This window comes from Oryctolagus cuniculus, chromosome 3 (assembly GCF_964237555.1).
Source record: "Oryctolagus cuniculus chromosome 3, mOryCun1.1, whole genome shotgun sequence".
Taxonomy (NCBI): domain Eukaryota; kingdom Metazoa; phylum Chordata; class Mammalia; order Lagomorpha; family Leporidae; genus Oryctolagus; species Oryctolagus cuniculus.
In genome coordinates, this window is record NC_091434.1 from 11,504,204 (window position 1) to 11,524,673 (window position 20,470).

Here is a 20,470-nt window from a genome sequence, read left to right on the forward strand (position 1 = left end):
CAAAGTTCACAAATTAATGGGATAAATGGAATTGTAGAATTTTGGGAAGTCCTGATCTGGAGCCTCTAGATTAAGCATATTAGTTTTCTCAAATGGTGATCCATCCACAGCCACCTGTATCAGAATCAAATTATGTTCTGGTTGAAAATGCAAAACACTGTTGTGTCTCAACTGACATCCATGGTGGGAATGTCTAAGGAGTAGAACCCAGGAATTGTTACAAAAATAAAGTAAATTTATAAAACATATCAGAGTCTTAGCCTTTGTAGAATAAAACATTTCTGAAAAACAAAGAGTAAAAATTTTGACGGTTTAAAGAGAAGATCCAGAGGCAGGCATTTAGACTAGAGGTTATGATGCTTGTGTTCCATGGTAGAGTGCTAGAGTTTGAAACCTGCTTCCAACTCCTTGCCAATGCAAACCATGGGAGGCAGTGGTGATGGCTCAAGTAATTACATTCCTGCCACCAACATGGGAGACCTGGATTGAGATCCTGCCTCCTGGCTGAGTCCTGGCTATTGCAGGGATTTGGGGAGTGAAAAAGTAGACAAGAGCATGCTCTCTCTCTATGTCTCTCTCTGTGCCTTTCAAGTAAAAATAAAACAGATAAATAAAAATTTAAAAATAAGTGGAAACTTTGTTAAATATTTTTCCTTTGGGAAAAAAGGTCAAAAATTAATTCAGCAAATAATCACAAAGTGTTTTGCTATAAAATATTTACTAATATTTAGTATACTATATTCTATAACTTAATAAGTTTATGTATCTGCTCTTTCAAAGATGCTATGGAAGTCTGAAAATACTGGGGCCAGAGCTGCGGCATAGCAGGTAATGCCCTGGCCTCCAGAGCTGGCTTCCATATGGGCGCTGGACTGAGCCCCCACTGCTCCACTTCCTATCCCTGCTATGGCCTGAGAAAGCAGTGGAAGGTGGAAGATGGCCGAAGTCCTTGGGCCCGGCATCCGTGTGGGGGACCTGGATGAAGCTCCTGGCTTCTGGCTTTGGATCGGCCCAGCTCCAGCCATTTGGCTCAGCCTCTGCCTCACTGTAACACTTCCTTTCAAATAAATAAATGAATCTTTAAAAAAAAAAAAAAAAGGCTGGAAGTACGAAACTATTCATGTAAATTGTAAATTATATCTGCAGAGATGAAATATAGATCTATATATCTAACAATATACTCTTTAAAAGTATGGCATTGCCTATTTATAAATAGCAATATTATTTGCTTACACAGCTACCAACACAGATCAATACAGATGTACTTTACTAATAGCTCACATACCATTAGTATTACTATCAGTTTTGAGGCTCTGCAAGACAGTAAGGAAATAATTCCCAATAAAGTCTGAATGAAGTGCTATCTTTTCTAGACATACATATGTGGATAAGTCACTGCACTGATGGTCTTAATCAATAACTTCTGTGTATCCATGCCGTTTGCCCTATTACTTGTTAGTCCTCTCCCAGAACTCTGATGCTGGGCCTGGTGCCTGATTTTCTTTGGCAACGGGATGCCCACAATTGTAATGCAAACTATGTTAAACAGAATTAAATTATATACACAGATAATTACACACAGATGCTTACCATATATGTTTGGAGGATAAAGCATGTGACCTACAGGTTAATTTTGTTTGACACATAACAAGTCATCCATCATCTATGGTGTTTGCCTGCTCAATTCAGCAACATTCTCCACAGTGACAATAGCCAAACATGACCTCCAACATACAACACCCCAGTACAAGGGAAAAATAAAAAACTTATGCCAAAGTCAATATACTTTCTGTCCTTTTTAATTCCTGAAACATTCATCTTGAAGTATGAATTCATTCATGCATAACATGTATAATAGTGTCATTTTATTCTAACTTTTTTTTTTTTGACAGGCAGAGTGGACAGTGAGAGAGAGAGACAGAGAGAAAGGTCTTCCTTTTGCCATTGGTTCACCCTCCAAAGGCCACCGCAGCTGACGCGTTGTGGCCGGCGCACCGTGCTGATCCGATGGCAGGAGCCAGGTGCTTCTCCTGGTCTCCCATGGGGTGCAGGGCCCAAGTACTTGGGCCATCCTCCACTGCACTCCCTGGCCACAGCAGAGAGCTGGCCTGGAAGAGGGGCAACCGGGACAGAATCCAGCGCCCCGACCAGGACTAGAACCAGGTGTGCCGGCGCCACAAAGCAGAGGATTAGCCTAGTGAGCCGCGGCGCCAGCCATTTTATTCTAACTTTATATGACTGTGGTCCTTTCCAAACTGTTTAAAAAGATGACAATAGAAACAGATAACCTATTTTGAATGTAAACTCAAGTTCTGTGTACTATTCCCTACACATGTTAAATAAGACAATAAAAAGAACACCTGTCTATGAATAGTTGGTTATGAAGCTATAACAATCATTCTCTATTTCCTAATATCAATTCTTATCAGCTAAACATCCTTTTAAGTTTTTAAAACACAGAAACTGTTAATACTATAAAGAACCAAAGGTGCCTAATCCACTACTTTGGTTCTAAAATATCCTCAGGTACACTGACACTATGAGAAAGTAAACTGGTTTTCCTTAACCAGTATCTATACGGTTGGTGTTATTTCCTAGAAATCTGTTGCAAATTTTGCTTTTTCATTGTGTGCCATGTTTGCTCCATTTCTAGTATCTTTCTATGCCAGCTTAAGTTCTAGTCTCCCCAAAAACCAGCAAATGTTTTGCCTCTATTATGAGGTCTTACCAATCCTCTACTTTCCATCAAAGAGTTAAGTCCCTCTTTTATGTAATCTGAAACTTCTTATTCTAATCATTACTTATCTAATACTGTGGTCTACCTATCTGCATGCCTCTTTGTAGGATTTAAAATTCATAATCAATTACATTCATTTCTAATGTTTATATTTTACTTCTAATGATTGATATAGTAAGTTTCCTAACATTAATATTTTTTATACAAACTAAGTTTACCTTGAAGTTAACAACTTTAAAAAATGTTCCTTCAGAAATCTTGCAAACTATGCATAAAGGATGAACCTTGAGAATCTTATGCTAAACGAATTATACCAGTCACAGAGGACAAATACTGTATAATTTCACTTAAGTGAAGTATCTAAAATAGTTAAACCCATACAGAATACAACAGCGGGTATCAGGGGTGAGGAGGAAGAAATCACAAATTGTTATGCAACATAAAGTTTCAGTTAAGCCATAAATACACTGTAGAGATTACTATTCAACACTGCAACTATAGTTAGTAACTTATATTTATTTAAATATATTTATGCCATGTAATTTATTAAGAGGATAGATCTCATCTTACGTGTTCTTACCACAATTAAAAATACAGTTTTAGGGGGCAGGCATTGCAGTGCAACAGGTTAAATCGCCACCTGGGACACCTGCAACCTATACGGGAATACCTGAGATCAATACCCACCTCAACTTTCAATTCAGCTTCCTGCTAATGCAAACTGCAAAGCAACTAATGACAGCCTAAGTACTTGAGTTCCTGCTACTGGAGAGACCAGATTGAGTCCTATCTCATAGCTTCAGTGAAGCCCAGCCTCAGCTGTTATGAGTATGTGAGGATTGAACCAGAGGATGGAACATCTCTGTCTTTCCCTGTCAAATAACTAAATCTTAAAAAAAAAAAAAAAAAAAAAAAAAAAGTCTTCATATTTTTGAATCAGTCTCTACCTCCACATGTTTATATTTTCATTTATTTATCCAGTGGCCTGTAAAATTTCCAGTCCTGTTACTCTGGCTTTATCCATTGTTCCAAGAGTTTCAATCTAAGAACAGAATAATGTTCTTTATTTTTTACTCCATTTTGATTTCTGAAATTCTGCATACTGAATATTCTAAGAAAGTAACCAACATTCTAAGGAAGTAATTTCAAGTCTGCACAGCTACACTAATCTCTTTTTAAACTTTCCACAAATAAAATTAAAATTATATTTGTAATCAGTGAATATATTAATCTATGCTTAATTTCATTAAAAAAACTTTTTGCCTTTCATCCAGTTTTATATTTTTTTATATTATACCTACATCAACCTGGAATCTGATTATTCAAAATTTGTTACTGGTGAAATCTGGAGGTATCAAAGAGTGCCACTTCTCTAAATCATGCACTTAAAAGTATTCACTAGTTGTGAATATACACTTCACTATTTTAGAATCAAAACAGACATGCATCACAAACAGGCAAAATTTTCAGATATTACTATCAAAGTATTAGGAAGAAAAGAGTGCAAAATGCATACATTTTATTTGAGTAAAAGAGAAGATTAAAACTAAAAATCTTAATTATATTTGTCTATTTCAAATATAAGAATTGAAATCAGAATAGTACAATCACATGCTATTTCCTTTCTAAAAAATATTAAGACTTTCTCGTAAATAATGAGTATCATAATGGGTATCATTAATCAGCTGGTTAGGCTGACTCATCCTTATCTAAAGATTACAAAAAATAGCCATTTACTTTGTGAAGTTTATTGATTTTTAGAATACTACATCACTATTTAGACTAACTGTAAGACACATGACAAAAACAAGGAGACTAGAAGCCCATTCAAAGCAAGAAGGAAGAAGTTCCGCTTCCCCCCACCCCAAATCTTTATCTGGGTCTTTATGACACTAGGCTACCCCTCAGAATTACTAGCTCCCTCCCTACATAAACATTATATAAACTTCTGAAGTTGAAAATCTAACAAAATTATCACAAGAGCCTAATTAGGTTAATATAGTATCACAAAGTTAATTTCCATCTGCCTTTTTTACATTTTTAAAGCAAAGGTTAACTGCTATCCCAGTATTAGATGGCCTCCAAAAATGCCTTTTATATTTAACCATGATTAACCGTAAGCACAAGTTTTACCTCAGGTTTAAGGAAAATTATTGTAGCAGACATTAATTCTACCCACATTATTAAATGTAAACACACCTACATAACTAAATACATAATGCAAAAATAACTTTTCAGTGAAATTCACCATTTAATATAATTTATTAAATCTTATTAAAAAGACTGCCAACAAAAAAGCTGAAAACAGTAAAAACACTTACTTCATTTCCATGTTTTTGTAGGAATTCAATTTCCTGTTGTGTAAATGTTGTCATGGAGATAGATTTCACCCTATGCGGTGGATTTAACCCTCGCCTAAAAGATAAAATATTTTACAAAATTTACTATTATACATTTTTAAAATGACAAATCTAATAATTTAAAACATTTAGCAGTTAAACTTAGAATAGTATTTACATCCCATAAGCTAAAAGTAAATTATTTTAACCTATCAATCTTCCTAATACATAAAATAAGTTTGATTAGATTTATACCAACTTATTTAAAAGATAAATTCAAATAGCCACCTACTTGGGAACACATAGTATCTTTATGGGTTTCTAGAAAATAAATATTGCTTTAGTGTGTTTCTGATGGAAGGAAAGGACTATATATGTGAAGAAAATTCTATAGTCAAGATTTACAATCATAATTATTTAAATATTTTCATGTGTCTTATGACAATGATGTGTGTTAATTTCACAGCTACACACAAATAGCTGCTATCTTGAGAAATAAGTTTGAGAATAACTTATAAAACTATATGAAAACTAGCATCAGGAAACTTGAGATAATTAGCTACTTTGAGTAAAGTCCCATCTCTCTATCACTTCAGATAAGGATTCATAATAAAGAACATTTTCAAGTAAGTGTTCAAGAGGGAAATCATTTCGGCACGGAGAAGAAACTCAAGAAACCATAGGAGTACAGAGAAGAAAATCACAAAGCAGCTAAATACATAGCTTTTTAAGATCCTTTAAAACTCTAAAGACATTTCTATATGTATAGCCTTATGGATCTTATCTTAATGATGCTTTACTATGCACATGAAAAACTGAATGAAAATGTACTCAGAGCCAGTAAACTATCAACATCATGTCCAACTTTCACAAAATGGCCTTAAAAAAACCTATGCAAAGTAACAACCTGTGCAATATTTCATAAACTACTTTGGAATCATATCCTTTGATAAAAATCACATTTGGAGTCTAGGTTTTAGAACCTATTAGTATTATCTTTCAGAATTTGTGAATTTGCAATGACCCATGCAAATCAAATGAAAAGACTTAACAGTAACATAATAAATCAACCAAAGAACTTTCAAAAGTATTCTGGGAAATTTTTGAGTAATCAATATATTATGTAATATTATAAAATTGAATACTTTAGCCAAAACACTAAGAAGTATTCAGAATTAACAGAAACTCCACAACTTTATTTTTAATTACGTGAAAGGCACAGTTACAGAGAGAGATGGAGAGACAAAGACAGAAATCTTCCATCTGCTGGCCACAATGGTCAGGACCGGGTCAGGCCAAAGCCAGGAGCCTGGAGCCTCTTTCAGGTCTCCCACGTGGGTACAGTGGCCCAAGCACTTGAGTCACCTTCTGCTGCCTTCTCAGGCACATTAGCAGGGAGCTGGATTGGAAGTGGAGCATCCAGGACTCAAATCACCACCCACAATGGTATGCCAGCATTGCAGGCGGTGGCTTGCGGCAGCTTTACCCACTATGCCACAACGCAGCCCCACTCCACAACTTTTTTATTCTGTTTCTTTTTACTCCTCCTTCCACTCATCAGAGATGAAGGGAATACCTTTCAGACCATGATCTGAATCAAATCACATTTTAAAGTGGAGAAAAACTAACCTAGAGTTTTGATGTTGTTTTGTTTTGCTTTCTTTAATAAACTGTTTTTTAGCTCCTGACGAGCAGTAAAATGTAGAAATAAGGACTCACTGGGACAAAAAAACTAAACAGCAATTTTATTCTAGCAGCATTTTCAAATCTAACTATGAAGAAACTGATGTATAGGGCCAGTACCATAGCATAGCGGGTAAAGCCGTGCTGAGAAGCCAGATTGAGAGCCGGCTGCTCCACTTCTCATCCAGCTCCCTGTGTAAACACTTGGGAAAGCACTAGAGAATGGCCCAAGTGCTTAGGCCCCTGCACCCACGTGGGAGACAAAGAAGAAGCTGCTGGTTCCTGGCTTCCGTCTGGCCCAGCTCTGGCCATTGTGGCCATTTGGGAAGTGAACCAGCAGACAGAAGATCGAATCTCTTTCTCTTAACTCTGCCTTTTGAATAAAATAAATATATGTTTAAAAAAAAAAACTTATGTATGAATAACTTGAGGACCATTACTACCTGCAACCACAAATGAAGTCTCTAAAGGTTCCCTCTAAATTTCCAAAGAGAAAGTCACTACTATTCATTCATTTAAGAGCCAACACTTTGTTTTCCAATTGATCCATATTAAAAGAGTAAGACTGTATTCACCACCTTGGGTAAATTTATTAATTTATGATCTATATTTACACAATGTCTTGTCCCAAAACTAAGGAAAAATTGTTCACTCAAATCCCTCTTCTTCCCTCATTTCCAACTCTGTCTCCCTATTCCCTAATATCTCCTGTACCTGACAGCCTTTACCTTTCCACTTCACGTGTAATTATTTCTTTTTGAAAACCAGAAAAGGTAAAATAACAAGTTCACAAATTTTTGAAGCAATAATTTATATCTTTATAGATACCAAATTGTTCAATGAGGAAAGAGCATCCCAGAAGGTTAATCTCTTGAATGCACTGCAGTATATATAGCATATTTACTGATACATCTTCCAGGCATTACCATATCACAGGTTACATTTTTATTATCTAAGTGAACAAAACTTTGAATCTATTAAACAAATACTATAAAAATGTACTTACACTTAACCAAACTCTGAAAAGACATTTTTGCCCCTGAACAAGATCACGTAACAGGATTTCTTTAAATGAGCTCATTCAGTGCACTTAAAATAAGATACAAATTTATAAAAATGGCAGAAACAATTTTGCAAGGCTGTGATTATTACATAAATCAAATAATTCCAAAGAAATTTTACCTGTGTTCACAGTACCTCCTCTAATAGTTTTTGTATACCGCATTTATTCAGACAGCTTAAGTATATATTTTCAATGCAAGAATATACAAAGATGTCTTTTTCAGCCTCAAAAAGCTTTGTAGATGCATATTATAAACTCACAAAACAGTGTGGTTTAAAACAAAAATGTGAAGTCTGTGGCAGGTGTTGTAAGGGGCAGATGGAGTGTTAGGTTCCTGGTTTTAGCCTGGCCCAGCCCTGGCTACTGTGGACATTTGGGAAGTGAACCAGCATATGAAAGATTTCTCTTGCTCTTTCAAGTAGATGAAAATAAACAAACATTTAAAAAAAAAAAAACTGAAGACAATTCTATCACAAAATTAGCATTAAGCTTAAGGAGCTTGTACTGAAAATGAGTTGTTTCAGATACTGATAGTGGGATACACTTATGAATTAGTATCAAGAATCTCATGCAGGGCCGGTGCCACGGCTCAGTTGGCTAATTTTCTGCCTGTGGCGCCGGCACCCCGGAGTTCTAGTCCCGGTCAGGGCGCCGGATTCTGTCCCGGTTGCTCCTCTTCCTGTCCAGCTCTCTGCTGTGGCCTGGGAAGGCAGTGGAGAATGGCCCAGGTCCTTGGGCCCTGCACCCATATGGGAGACCACGAGGAAGCACCTGGCTCCTGGCTTCGGATCAGCACAGTACGCCGTAATGGCCATTTGGGGGGTGAACCAAAGGAAAAGGAAGACCTTTCTTTTTCTCTCTCTCTCTCTAACTCTGCATGTCAAAAAAAAAATCTCATGCATGCCAAGCAATACCACTTTTCAGAACCAATCCTAAAAGAGTAATATGAAATGTAGCTAACAAATTATATACAAGATGTACATCAAACATTATTTGCGATAGAAAAATATCAGAAACATTTAGTACCAAAGAGTAAGTGGTTAAATAAACGGCAATGGTAATAAGACTGTATAACATTATGCCTATTTAGGCTTGTATTAACTTTTAAGATAAAATTATATAGTATTCTTAGAACTAGATAAGGAATCTTGGCCAAGAAAAATAATACTTTTTTAAAGATTTATTTATTTGAAAGAGTTACAAATAGAGAGAGGCAGAGAGACACAGAGAGAGATCAATCTTGCATTCACTGGTTCACTCCCCAAATAGCTACAACCAGCTGGAGCTGGGCCAATGCGAAGCCAGAAGCTTCCCCAGAGTCTCCCAAGTAAGGGCCGTTTTCCACTGCTTTCCCAGGTGCATTAGCAGGGATGGGACAGGAAGTGCAGCAGCCAGGACTCAAACTGGAGTCCATATGGGATGCTGGCATTGCAGGCAGAGGTTTAACCCACTATGCCAGCCCCTAAATACTCCAAATGTTAACAGTCCTTGCATATATAGGTGATAGGATTGAATGACTTTTTTAAAAATAATTTTCCATCATCTCCAAGTTTTCCCCAATGAATATGTATTATTCTGTAACAGAATAAAATGGCAAGAAATAACTGGAAGTCTAACTGACTAGTTAAGTTGGTCAAAAAATGCAGCTTTTCAGTCCTAGCTTTACACATGTGAATAACTGCTGAAGTTAGAGAAAGAAAATAAGAGGAGAGAATCATCTTTTAACTTTCTCCAAATCTGGAAAAATCTTTCCTCCCAAATCTTGATACTCACCATCATTAACACCTTATCTTCACTTCTCTAAGCCAGTGTTCCTTAACCTTGGCACTACTGATTGACATTGTGGGTCAGATTCTTTACTGGGGGGGAGGGAGGGTGAACACCCAGTGTAATGTGGGATGCTAAGCAGAATACCCTCCCCAAGTACTGACAATCGAAAATGGTTCTAAACATTGCTAAATCTGCCTGAGGGAATATATGCCCCTCTAGGTGAGAACTACTGCTCTAGTTACCAAACAAAAGAAATTAATAATTTCTCTAAACCTCTACTGATCTAAATGGTATCCAAGTTCAATCATCTGCAAAACATTCAAAACTTTTACCCTATGCACAAAAATTTGAGTTTCTAGAATTTTATGTCCAAATAAATATTTCTCAAAAATTATAAATAACAAAAATATAAGTTTAAAATTTGCCATATATATATATTCAGAATATATACACACAAATTTAAAGACCACAACAAATAACCAACTATGCTATATGATGTGAAGCAGTCATATACAAAATGGTTGGTGAAACTAAGTTAATACTTAAGCCAGAAAAATGAATACTTAAAATGTACCTAGACTGCCACTTCACATTATTTAATCTCATTTCATTTTACTTCTGACAATGCGGCAGACTAGATGTTCTGAAAAGGCTTCTCTGTTAAAACATGACAAATATTGCATAAATTACAAAAAAATCCTAACTGTAACATATCACTGGATTGTATAAAAAAGGGGAATCTAAGGACCAACCTCCCCCTCAAAGGAAAAGTGACCCAAAAAATCAGAATTTTCAGAAATGAAAATCAATAAATGTAGAAATTAAAAATTCAACAAATCAGGGTCAATGTTGTGGTGCAGCAGGTTAAGCTGCTGCATGCAATGCTTGTATCCCAAATGGGCACTGTAGTCTGAGTCCTGTTGTTCCATTTCCAATCCAGCTCCCTGATTAGCCTGGAGAGCAGCAGCAGATGGCTCTAGTACTTGTGCCCCTGCAATCACATGGGAGACCCGGATGGAGCTTCAGGCTCCTGGCTTCAACCCGGACCAGTCCCAGCCATTTTGGTCATTTGGAGAGTGAACTAGCAGACAGACAATATCTCTCTCTCTCACTTTCTGTGCAACTCCGCCGAAAGGCAAACAAACTGGAGCATTGTGGCACTGTAGCTTCAGCCTCTGCCTGCTACACAGGCATCCCATATGGGTGCCTATTCATGTCCTAGCTGCTCCTCTTCCAATCCAGCTCTGCTGATGGCCTGGGAAACCAGTGGAAGATGGCCCAAGTCCTTGGGCCCCTGAAACCACATAAGAGACCGGAAAGAATCTCCTGGCTCCTGGCTTCAGATCAGTGCAGCTCCAGCTATTGCAACCATCTGGGGAATGAACCAGCGAATGAAGACTCTCTCCCCTCCTCCCCCCCGCCTATGCCTCTTTCTAACTTTTTCAAATAAATAAATCTTTTAAAAAACCTTCAACATTTTACTAAAATTAATACAATTCAATTTTTTATAAAAACATATCCTTGGCATATAATCTAGCAATCCCACCCTAAATATTTTTACACAAGTGAAATTAAAAGTTGTATTTGCCCAACACCTATATATATTTACAGAAACTATATATATGCATCAGAAGCCAAAACAACCCAATTGCCCCTCAAATTAATCTTAAAGGCATTATGCTGACAGAATGAAGACCATCTGGAAAGATTATGATTCCATTTATACACCATTCTCAGAAACACAAAACCTACAGCGCTGAAGAACACATGGGTGGTTAGCTGCCAGGGACTGAAGAACTAAAGAGTTTTTTAGGAATGATGTAGCAGCTGCCATGTCCTGTGTTTTTTGTTGTTGTTGTTGTTGTTGTTTTTTATTTATTTATTTTCATCTACTTGAAAGGCAGAGACAGACAGAAATCAAGTAAGAGAATGTGCACTTCCATCTGCTGGCTCACACCCCAAATGTCCACAACAGCCATGGCTGGGCCAGGCCAAAGCCAGAAGCCCTGAAGTCTTTCGGGGTCTCCTCTGTTGGGGTGACAGGGGTCCAAAGCACTTGAGCCATCATATGCTGCCTCTAAGGATACATTAGCAGAAGTCGGATCAGAAGCAGGGGTGCCAGCTTGAATCAGCACTCTGAATCTGCTCTATCACAACACCTGTCCTCACATTCTGATTTTAGTGGTGGCTGCATGTTAAGATTTATTGAGCTGTATACACAGACTTAATTTCAATAAATGTTAATTTAACAAATAATAAATTACAGTCTTGCAATCACAATTTTTACACTAATTTTCTTCTCATTTGCATACCATTTTTTGCACTTACCAATTTGATAACTTGAATGTAACTCTTACTTGGTCAAAATTGAAACTCATTTTTAAAGTGTACTCCTAGAAGCTCGTGCCACTTCTCTTTTTTTGAGATAAGCTTAGGCTATCTACCATGTAAATTCAGCATTTTATAGAATACTTTAATAATAGTAATAGTAACTATTGGATGGAAATGTTGAGGAAGTAAGCTACATCAATTTACAGGGCCAATAGTAAACTACAGTTTAACAGGGCCAGAACTGATGTGCCACCCATTCCAAATCCTAAAATTCACATTTTAAGTCCCCAGTTTTGTCAAAAAGGATCATTTGACTTATTTAAAACCTGTAGTATTAATATTTTGAAAGCATGTTTGTCAGTTAACTGGTTCCAAGTTATGAAGTAATGTACTGGTGCAGCCCAGAATGTTTTAGCAGAATAATTAAGCCATAGATAGATCCCTACAAATTTTAGTTTTAATGACCACCAGCCAGGTGTGACTGAACCAGATGGTGTGACTCATTCCATATGTTCACCAGTATGCTGCTCTTAACTATGCCTCAAGCAATCTTGCAAATAACCATTTGTTTGATTAAAGTAACAATCTGTGCAGGGTGAACAATTAAGAAAGCCTGGGATTTTTAAAAAATTATTATTTATTAAAAGAGAGAGGAAGAGTGAGATCTTCCATCTGCTAGTTCAATCTCCAAACGGCTGCAACATCTAAGGCTAAGACAGGTCAAAGCCAGGAGGTTCACCCAAGTCTCCCACATATGTGACAGGGACCAAAACACTTGGGCCATCTTTCACTGCTTTTCCCAGACCATCATCAGGGAGATGGCTAAGAAGTTAAATAGCCAGGACTCAAAACTGGCACCCATATGGGATGCTGGTATTGCAGGAGGCAGCTTAACCCGCTATACCATAACACTGGCTCCAAAAGCTTAGTTTTATTAATTGTTTTTCCCTGCTGGGGAACAAGCTGGTTAAAATATATATGTTAGAGGAATCAAGTCATGTTTCCCTAGGTAATCAGTAGTTTGAATTGGGAAATGCATTTCTGTGTGTGGAGAAAATGGATAGGATAATGATGCCTTGTCCTGGGCATCTCCTTAAGAACTTCTCACTAATGAAAATTATGCATATTTGTATAAAAACGAATGAAAAAAATCAGTCTATGAAATCTACCTGCTTTTGAAAGAATATTACTGTAGCAAATGCAGGGCTTTCTAAAGGAGTAACAGTTTTTAAATTCAGATCTAGAGGTCAGCAAGTTCCTTAAAACAATGTTTTTAATTTCTTTCATTGATAATCTAACTCAGCAACATTTAATTTTAATATAAATCCACACAAATTATACTTTATCTACTTTGAAACTAAGCACCAAAGTGTTCAGTCACAGTTGTGCCAAAAAACAGAATAAGAGCCAAATTTTATATGGAAATGATATCACCAAGTTAATGTCAAATAACACCACTACACCCTCAATGCAGAAGTTTCTCCAGTATAGAAGATGTTCATAGCACTGTACTGTACAGGAGTCCCTTCTAATCAATTCTGTGGAAGAATCCATGTTTCCCTTTCACTCTGAAAAGCCTACAGCTAATGTCTATCACACAATGAACATTCACAGCTTAGAAGGCCAATCTCTCCTATTCCTTCCAACTGAGTTTTATGTTTATCAAGAGTTTGAAATAGTACTTGGTAAGACACTTGGTAGAGTATTTGGTAAGTATATAGTTTAATTAAATATTACATAAAACAATGACACATGAGTGAGAAGAATTGTTCCCATATAAACGAAGTATTTTAGAGATGAAATTGAGTTGCTAGAAAAAGCTGTCATGTAATAGTGGAGAATTACAAGCCTAAAAAAATTATAAAAATCTAGAACAATCCAGCATTCAAACCACTTTAAAATTAAGGAACAGGTCACAGCAGTTGAGGCACTGCATGAGAGACATCTGCATCCCATATCAAAGTGGTTAGGTTCCAGTCCCCAGCTCAGCCGCCAACTTGGCTCAAGTATTTGGTCCCATCAATCAGATGTGAGATCCAGATTGCATTCCAGGCTAGCGGCTTAGGCCTGACCCACCCTAGCAGCTGCAGGTATTTTGAGTAAATCAGTAGATTGGAGAGCCCTCTCTAGTTCTCTTTCTCTTTCAAATTTTATATACACACACACACACACACACACACACACACACACACACACACATATCTTTTTAAAGTTAAGAGGTAGGTGTTCTGGCTCAGCAGATTAAACCACCACCTGCAATGCAGCAGCCCATATCAAAGTGCTGGTTTGGGTCCTAACTGTTCCACTTCCATCCAGCTCCCTGCTAATGCTCCTGGGAAAGCAGCAAAATGATGGCCCAAGTACTTAGGGTCCTGCTAAACACGTCTGATGGAATTCCAGGCTCCTGGCTTCTGCCTGACCCAGTCCCAGGTATTCAGAAGAGTAAACCACCAAATGAAAGATCTGGCACTGTGGTACAGAAGGTTAAGCCTCAACCTGCATTGTTGGCATCCCATATGTGCACAGGTTCAAGTCCCAACTGCTCCTCTTCCAATCTAGCTCCCTCCTAATATACCTGGGAAAGCAGCCAAAGTGCTTGGACCCCTGCATCCATGTGGGAGACCTGGATGAAGCTCCTGGCTCCTGGCTTCAGCCTGGCAGAGCCCTGGCTATTATATAGTCCTTCATTTGGGGAATGAACCAGCGGATGGAAGATCTCTTCTCTCTCTCTCTCTCTCTGCCTTTCAAATATCTAAATCCTTAAAAAAAAAAAAAAAAAAAAAAAAAGTCTCTTCTACCCTTTTCACTGCCTTCTAAAAAGATAAAACATAGATTTCTTTTTTAAAAAGTTGAAATGCTGAAAATAATAAACAGCACAGTGTGAGTCTGGATTGTATCAGAGGACAGAGAATATAATTGGTGAATCCATATTAAAAAAATCCATGTAGTGTTAAATACAAACTATGAAAAATTGATATTTGTTATAATTAAAAACTTAAGCTTGCAGGGCAGTGTTGTGGTACAGTACATTAAGTCACCACCTGTAACACTGGCTTCCCATATGAATGCCAGTTCTGAGTCCCCGCTGCTCCACTTCCAATGCAGCTTCCTACTAATATGCCTGGGAAAACAGCAGAGGAGGAGCTGAGTGCATAGGCCCCAAATACCCATGTGGGAGACCCAGATGGAGTTCTGGGCTCCTGGTTTCAGCCTGGATCAGGCTCAGCCATTGCAGCCATTTAGGGAGTGAACCAGTAGATGGCAGATCTCTCTGTCTCTCCTCTATAACCCTTCAAATAAGTAAATAAATCTTTTTAAAAAATTAAGCTTGCTATAAACACATAAAATTATATATGTGTAATATCTTTTTTTTTTTGAAGATTTCATTTATTTGAAAGAGAGGTAGAGACACAGAGAAGTCTTCCATCCGCTGGTTCACTTCTCAAATGGCTGCAACAGCTGGAGCTAAGATCATCCGAGACAGGAACCAGGAGCTTCTTCCAGGTCTCCCACATTGGGGCAGGGGCCCATGGACTTGGGCCATCCTCTATTGCTTTCCCAGGCATATTAGCAAGGAGCTGAATCTTAAATGGAGCAGCCAGAACTCAAACCAGCACCCATATTGGGATGCCGGCGCTGCAGGAGAAGGCTTTAACTCACAGCACCAAAGCACCAGCCCTGTAATATCTGTTTTCAATAACTATTTTCACTTATTTCCTGATACCTGACCACTACCAATCCTGCATAAAGTGAGGGGACTTAATTACAATTAAAGAAAACAGTAAAAGAACTGACTCACTATACATGGTATTATGGGGATGTGAAATTCAGAAGAATTGCTAATGGAACATTCAGTACCATATTACCTCTACATACAGAATATACAACAGTTTCTGAATAAAATTCAAAGCTAAGAATATACTTTGGGGGCTGGCACTGTGGCATGGTGGGTAGAGCTGCTGCCTGCAGTGCCAGCATTCTATATGGGCGCCAGTTAGAGTCTCAGCTGCTCCTCTTCCGATCCAGCTCTCTGCTGTGGCCTGGGAAAGCAGTAAAGATAGCCCAAGTCCTTGGGTCCCTGGGTCCCTGCACTCTCGTGGGAGACCCAGAAGAGGTTCCCGGCTCCGGATCGGCGCAGTTCTGGCAGTTGCAGCCAACTGTGGAGTGAACCAGCGGATGGAAGATCTCTCTCTTTCTCTGCCTCCTTCTCTCTCTGTGTAACTCTTTCAAATAAATAAATAAATTGGCTGGCGCCGGCACATGGGGTTCTAGTCCCGGTCGGGGCGCCAGATTCTGTCCCGGTTGCCCCTCTTCCAGGCCAGCTCTCTGCTGTGGCCCGGGAGTGCAGTGGAGAATGACCCAGGTCCTTGGGCCCTGCACCCCATGGGAGACCAGGAGAAGCACCTGGCTCCTGCCTTCGGATCAGCGCGGTGCGCCGGCTGCAGCGCACCGGCCGTGGCGGCCATTGGAGGGTGAACCAACGGTAAAGGAAGACCTCTCTCTGTGTCTCTACCTCTCTCACTGTCCACTCTGCCTGTCAAAAAATAAATAAATAAATAAATAAACTTTAAAAAAAAAAAAAAGGAATATATTTTGGAACTAAAGCCTTACCTACCAAAAAAAGCATGACACAGTCATAAAGTATAATACACCCATAAACTATCTGTTCTGCCATTTATAGCCCAATGAAGTACAATCAACCATTTAAAACCCCAAAACTATAGTATTTACAACAATTTACAGCAACCCATGGGAACTACACATCCTTTAAGACTGAAAACAGTATTAGTTCTGGATCCCAACTTCAAGTAGGGTACCACAACACACCACTAAACATATATGCCAATTTTACAATTAGAATTTGTATGCAGGGGCAGACGTTTGGTGCACTCATTAAAAACTGATACTTAAAGGCCGGCGCCGCGGCTCACTAGGCTAATCCTCCGCCTAGCGGCGCCGGCACACCGGGTTCTAGTCCCGGTTGGGGCGCCGGATTCTGTCCCGGTTGCCCCTCTTCCAGGCCAGCTCTCTGCTGTGGCCAGGGAGTGCAGTGGAGGATGGCCCAGGTGCTTGGGCCCTGCACCCCATGGGAGACCAGGAAAAGCACCTGGCTCCTGGCTCCTGCCATCGGATCAGCACGGTGCGCCGGCCGCAGCGCGCCAGCCGCGGCGGCCATTGGAGGGCGAACCAACGGCAAAGGAAGACCTTTCTCTCTGTCTCTCTCTCTCACTGTCCACTCTGCCTGTCAAAAAAAAAAAAAAAAAAAAAACTGATACTTAAGACACCTGTAAGTCCATACTGGAATGCCCAGTCATTCATTAGAGTCAAAGTTCTGTTCCCAATTTCAATTTCCTACTAACAAATACTCTGGGACTGCAATAAATGATGGTTCAAATACTCAGAGATTGCTGTCATCTACATGGGAGATCCTGATTGAGTTTCTGACTCCTAGGCATTTGGGGAATGAACCGATAGGTAAGAGTTGTCTCTCTGGGGCTGGTGCTGTGGCTCACTTGGCTAACCCTCTGCCTGCGGCACTGGCATCCCATATGGGAGCCGGATTCTAGTCCTGGTTGCTCCTCTTCCAGTCCAGCTCTCTGCTGTGGCTGGGAAGGCAGTGGAGGATGGTCCAGGTACTTGGGCCCTGCAACTGCATGGGAGACCAGGAGGAAGCATCTGGCTCCTGGCTTCAGATCAGCACAGCGAGCCGGCCATAGCGGCTATTTGGGGGGTGAACCAACGGAAGAAGACCTTTCTCTCTGCCTCTCTAACTCTGCCAGTCAAAAAATAAAAAATAAAAAGAATCAGAGAGACAACTCTTTTTTTTTATTTATTTTTGACAGGTAGTTATAGACAGTAAGAGAGAGAGAGACAGAAGGTCTTCCTTCCGTTGGTTCACTCCCCAAATGGCCACTATGGCTGGTGCTGCGCCGGCCTGAAGCCAAGAGCCAGGTGCTTCTCCTGGTCTCCCATGTGGGTGCAGGGCCCAAGCACTTGGGCCATCCTCCACTGCACTCCCAGGCCACAGCAGAAGAGCTGGCCTGGAAGAGGGGCAACCAGGACAGAAGCCAGCACCCCAACCAGGACTAGAACCCGGGGTGCCGGCGCCACAGGCAGAGGATTAGCCTAGTGAGCCATGGCGCCAGCCTTCTCTGATTCTTAAACTTTTTTTTTTTAAGATTTATTCATTTGAAAGTCAGAGTTACACAGAGAGAGAAGGAGAAGCAGAGAGAAAGAGAGGCAGAGAGGCAGAGAGAGAGAGAGAGAGAGAGAATCTTCCATCTTCTGGTTCACTCCCCAATTGACTGCAATGGCAGGAGCTATGCCGATCCAAAGCCAGGAACCAGGAGCTTCTTTCAGGTCTCCCATGTGGGTGCAGGAGCCCAAGGACTTGGGCCATCTTCTACTGCTTTCCCAGGACATAGCAGAGAGCTGGATTGGAAGTGGAGCAGCCAGGACGCGAACCAGTGCCCATATGGGATGCCGCACTGCAGGCGGCGCCTTTACCTGCTACACCACTGCACTGGCCCCAATTCTTAAAACTTTTATGAAGAAAAACTAAGTTGTGTGCAGCAACAGTACCTTCCTCATATGCTTGTCACTACACTAATGCCTGCTACATAGCTAGTACTCAATAGTAGCTACATTTTTTTATTTCAATAAATACTTTAATTCTTACATCCCCAGTACATGAGCACTTAATACTTTAAAAAAGTTTTTTTTCTTCACAATAAAAGTTTTAAGAATTTTATCACCTGTTCTACATCAAAGTTTTCCTGCATCTGCATCATCAAAATATCTCACTGAATGCAAGCCACATTAGAATATTAAAAGGGGGGGGGAGACCTGCATTGTAGTACAGTGGACTACACTGCCACCCTTCAATGCTGGCATCCCATAGCTAGCACACCTTACTGAAGCACTAGTTCTAGTCCCAGCTTCTCACCGCTAATCCAGTGGACTGCTAATGCACCTGGAAAAGCAGCAGAAAATGGCCAAAGTGCTTGGGCCGTGCCGCCCACATGGGAGACCTGGATGGAGATACAGGCTCCTGGCTTCAGCCTGGTCAAACCCCAGCAGCTGCAGCCATTTGAGGAGGGAACCAGCAGACTGGAGATATCTCACTTATCCACCCCTCCCACAGCCCCAATCCATCAATGTTTCAAATAATTTTTTTTTTTTTTTTTAAGATTTATTTACTTGGCCGGCGCCTCAGCTCACTAGGCTAATCCTCCGCCTTGCGGCGCCGGCACACCAGGTTCTAGTCCCGGTTGGGGCGCCAGATTCTGTCCCGGTTGCCCCTCTTCCAGGCCAGCTCTCTGCTGTGGCCAGGGAGTGCAGTGGAGGATGGCCCAAGTGCTTGGGCCCCTGCACCCCATGGGAGACCAGGAGGAAGTACCTGGCTCCTGGCTCCTGGCTCCTGCCATCGGACCAGCGCGGTGCACTGGCCGCGGCGGCCATTGGAGGGTGAACCAACGGCAAAAGGAAGACCTTTCTCTCTGTCTCTCTCTCTCTCACTGTCCACTCTGCCTGTCCAAAAAAAAAAAAAAAAAATTTTACTTATTTGAAAGGCAGAGTTACAGAGAGGCACAGGCAGAGAGGAAGAGAGAAGTCTTCCATCAGCTAGTTCACCCCCTAGATGGCCACAATGGGCGGAGCTGTGCCAATCTGAAGCCAGGAGCTTCTTCTAGATCTCCCACATGGATGCAGGGGCCCAAGGACTTGGGCCATCTTCCACTGCTTTCCCAGGCCACAGCAGAGAGCTGGATTGGAAGTGGAGCAGCCAGGTCTCAAAAGGCACCCATATGCGATGCTGGCACCACAGACGGCAGGTTTACCCACTACGCCACAGTGCTGGCCCCTCAAATAATCTTTAAAAAAAAAAAAAAGGCAAAAAAGGAATAAAGGAATAGAAATCACTGCCCAGTGTGTGCAACCTCATGAAATCCCATTAAAAACAATGCACCCAGAAGGGTATTTGGTTGCAATACATCTGTTAATAATTGTATAACAAACTTCACCTAGTCAGCCTTAACTTAAAGAATTAAAATTCTTGCAATAAAAACTCACCATGAGAGTCAAAACAATAAACAAAGCATAAGTTATGGCCGGCGCCTCAGCTCACTAGGCTAATCCTCCACCTAGCAGTGCCAGCACACCGGGTTCTAGTCCCGGTCGGGGCGCCGGATTCTGTCCCGGTTGCCCCTCTTCCAGGCCAGCTCTCTGCTGTGGCCCGGGAAGGCAGTGGAGGATGGCCCAAGTCCTTGGGCCCTGCACCCCATGGGAGACCAGGAGAAGCACCTGGCTCCTGCCATCGGATCAGCACGGTGCGCCGGCCGCAGCGCAACAGCCGTGGCAGCCACTGGAGGGTGAACCAACGGCAAAGGAAGACCTTTCTCTCTGTCTCTCTCTCACTATCCACTCTGCCACTCTGCTTGTCAAAAAAAAAAAAAAAAAAAAAAAAAGAAGCTATTAGCTGACTCCATTTACCCACCAAATATTTAAAGTTTAAATGCATTGTCTACATAAAATAATGGGTATTAGAGC

General features: G+C 40.4%; 1 protein-coding gene across 12 annotated transcripts in view; it reads right to left on the minus strand.

The window, feature by feature from the left end:
- Nucleotides 1–20,470, minus strand: part of AGFG1 (ArfGAP with FG repeats 1) — a 95,524-nt gene that overhangs the window by 69,873 nt on the left and 5,181 nt on the right. For 11 of the 12 annotated variants that reach the window (XR_007920544.2, XM_051849094.2, XM_051849093.2 and 8 more), the window contains exon 2: nucleotides 5,059–5,152. Coding sequence is in view for 10 of the 12 variants with exons in the window: in XM_051849094.2 (XP_051705054.1) it covers nucleotides 5,059–5,152 (94 nt within the window). In the remaining 2 variants the exon portion in view is untranslated. Of the gene's footprint in view, nucleotides 1–5,058; nucleotides 5,153–20,470 lie in introns of those variants that run through there. The other variant, XM_051849095.2, reaches the window with a different exon arrangement.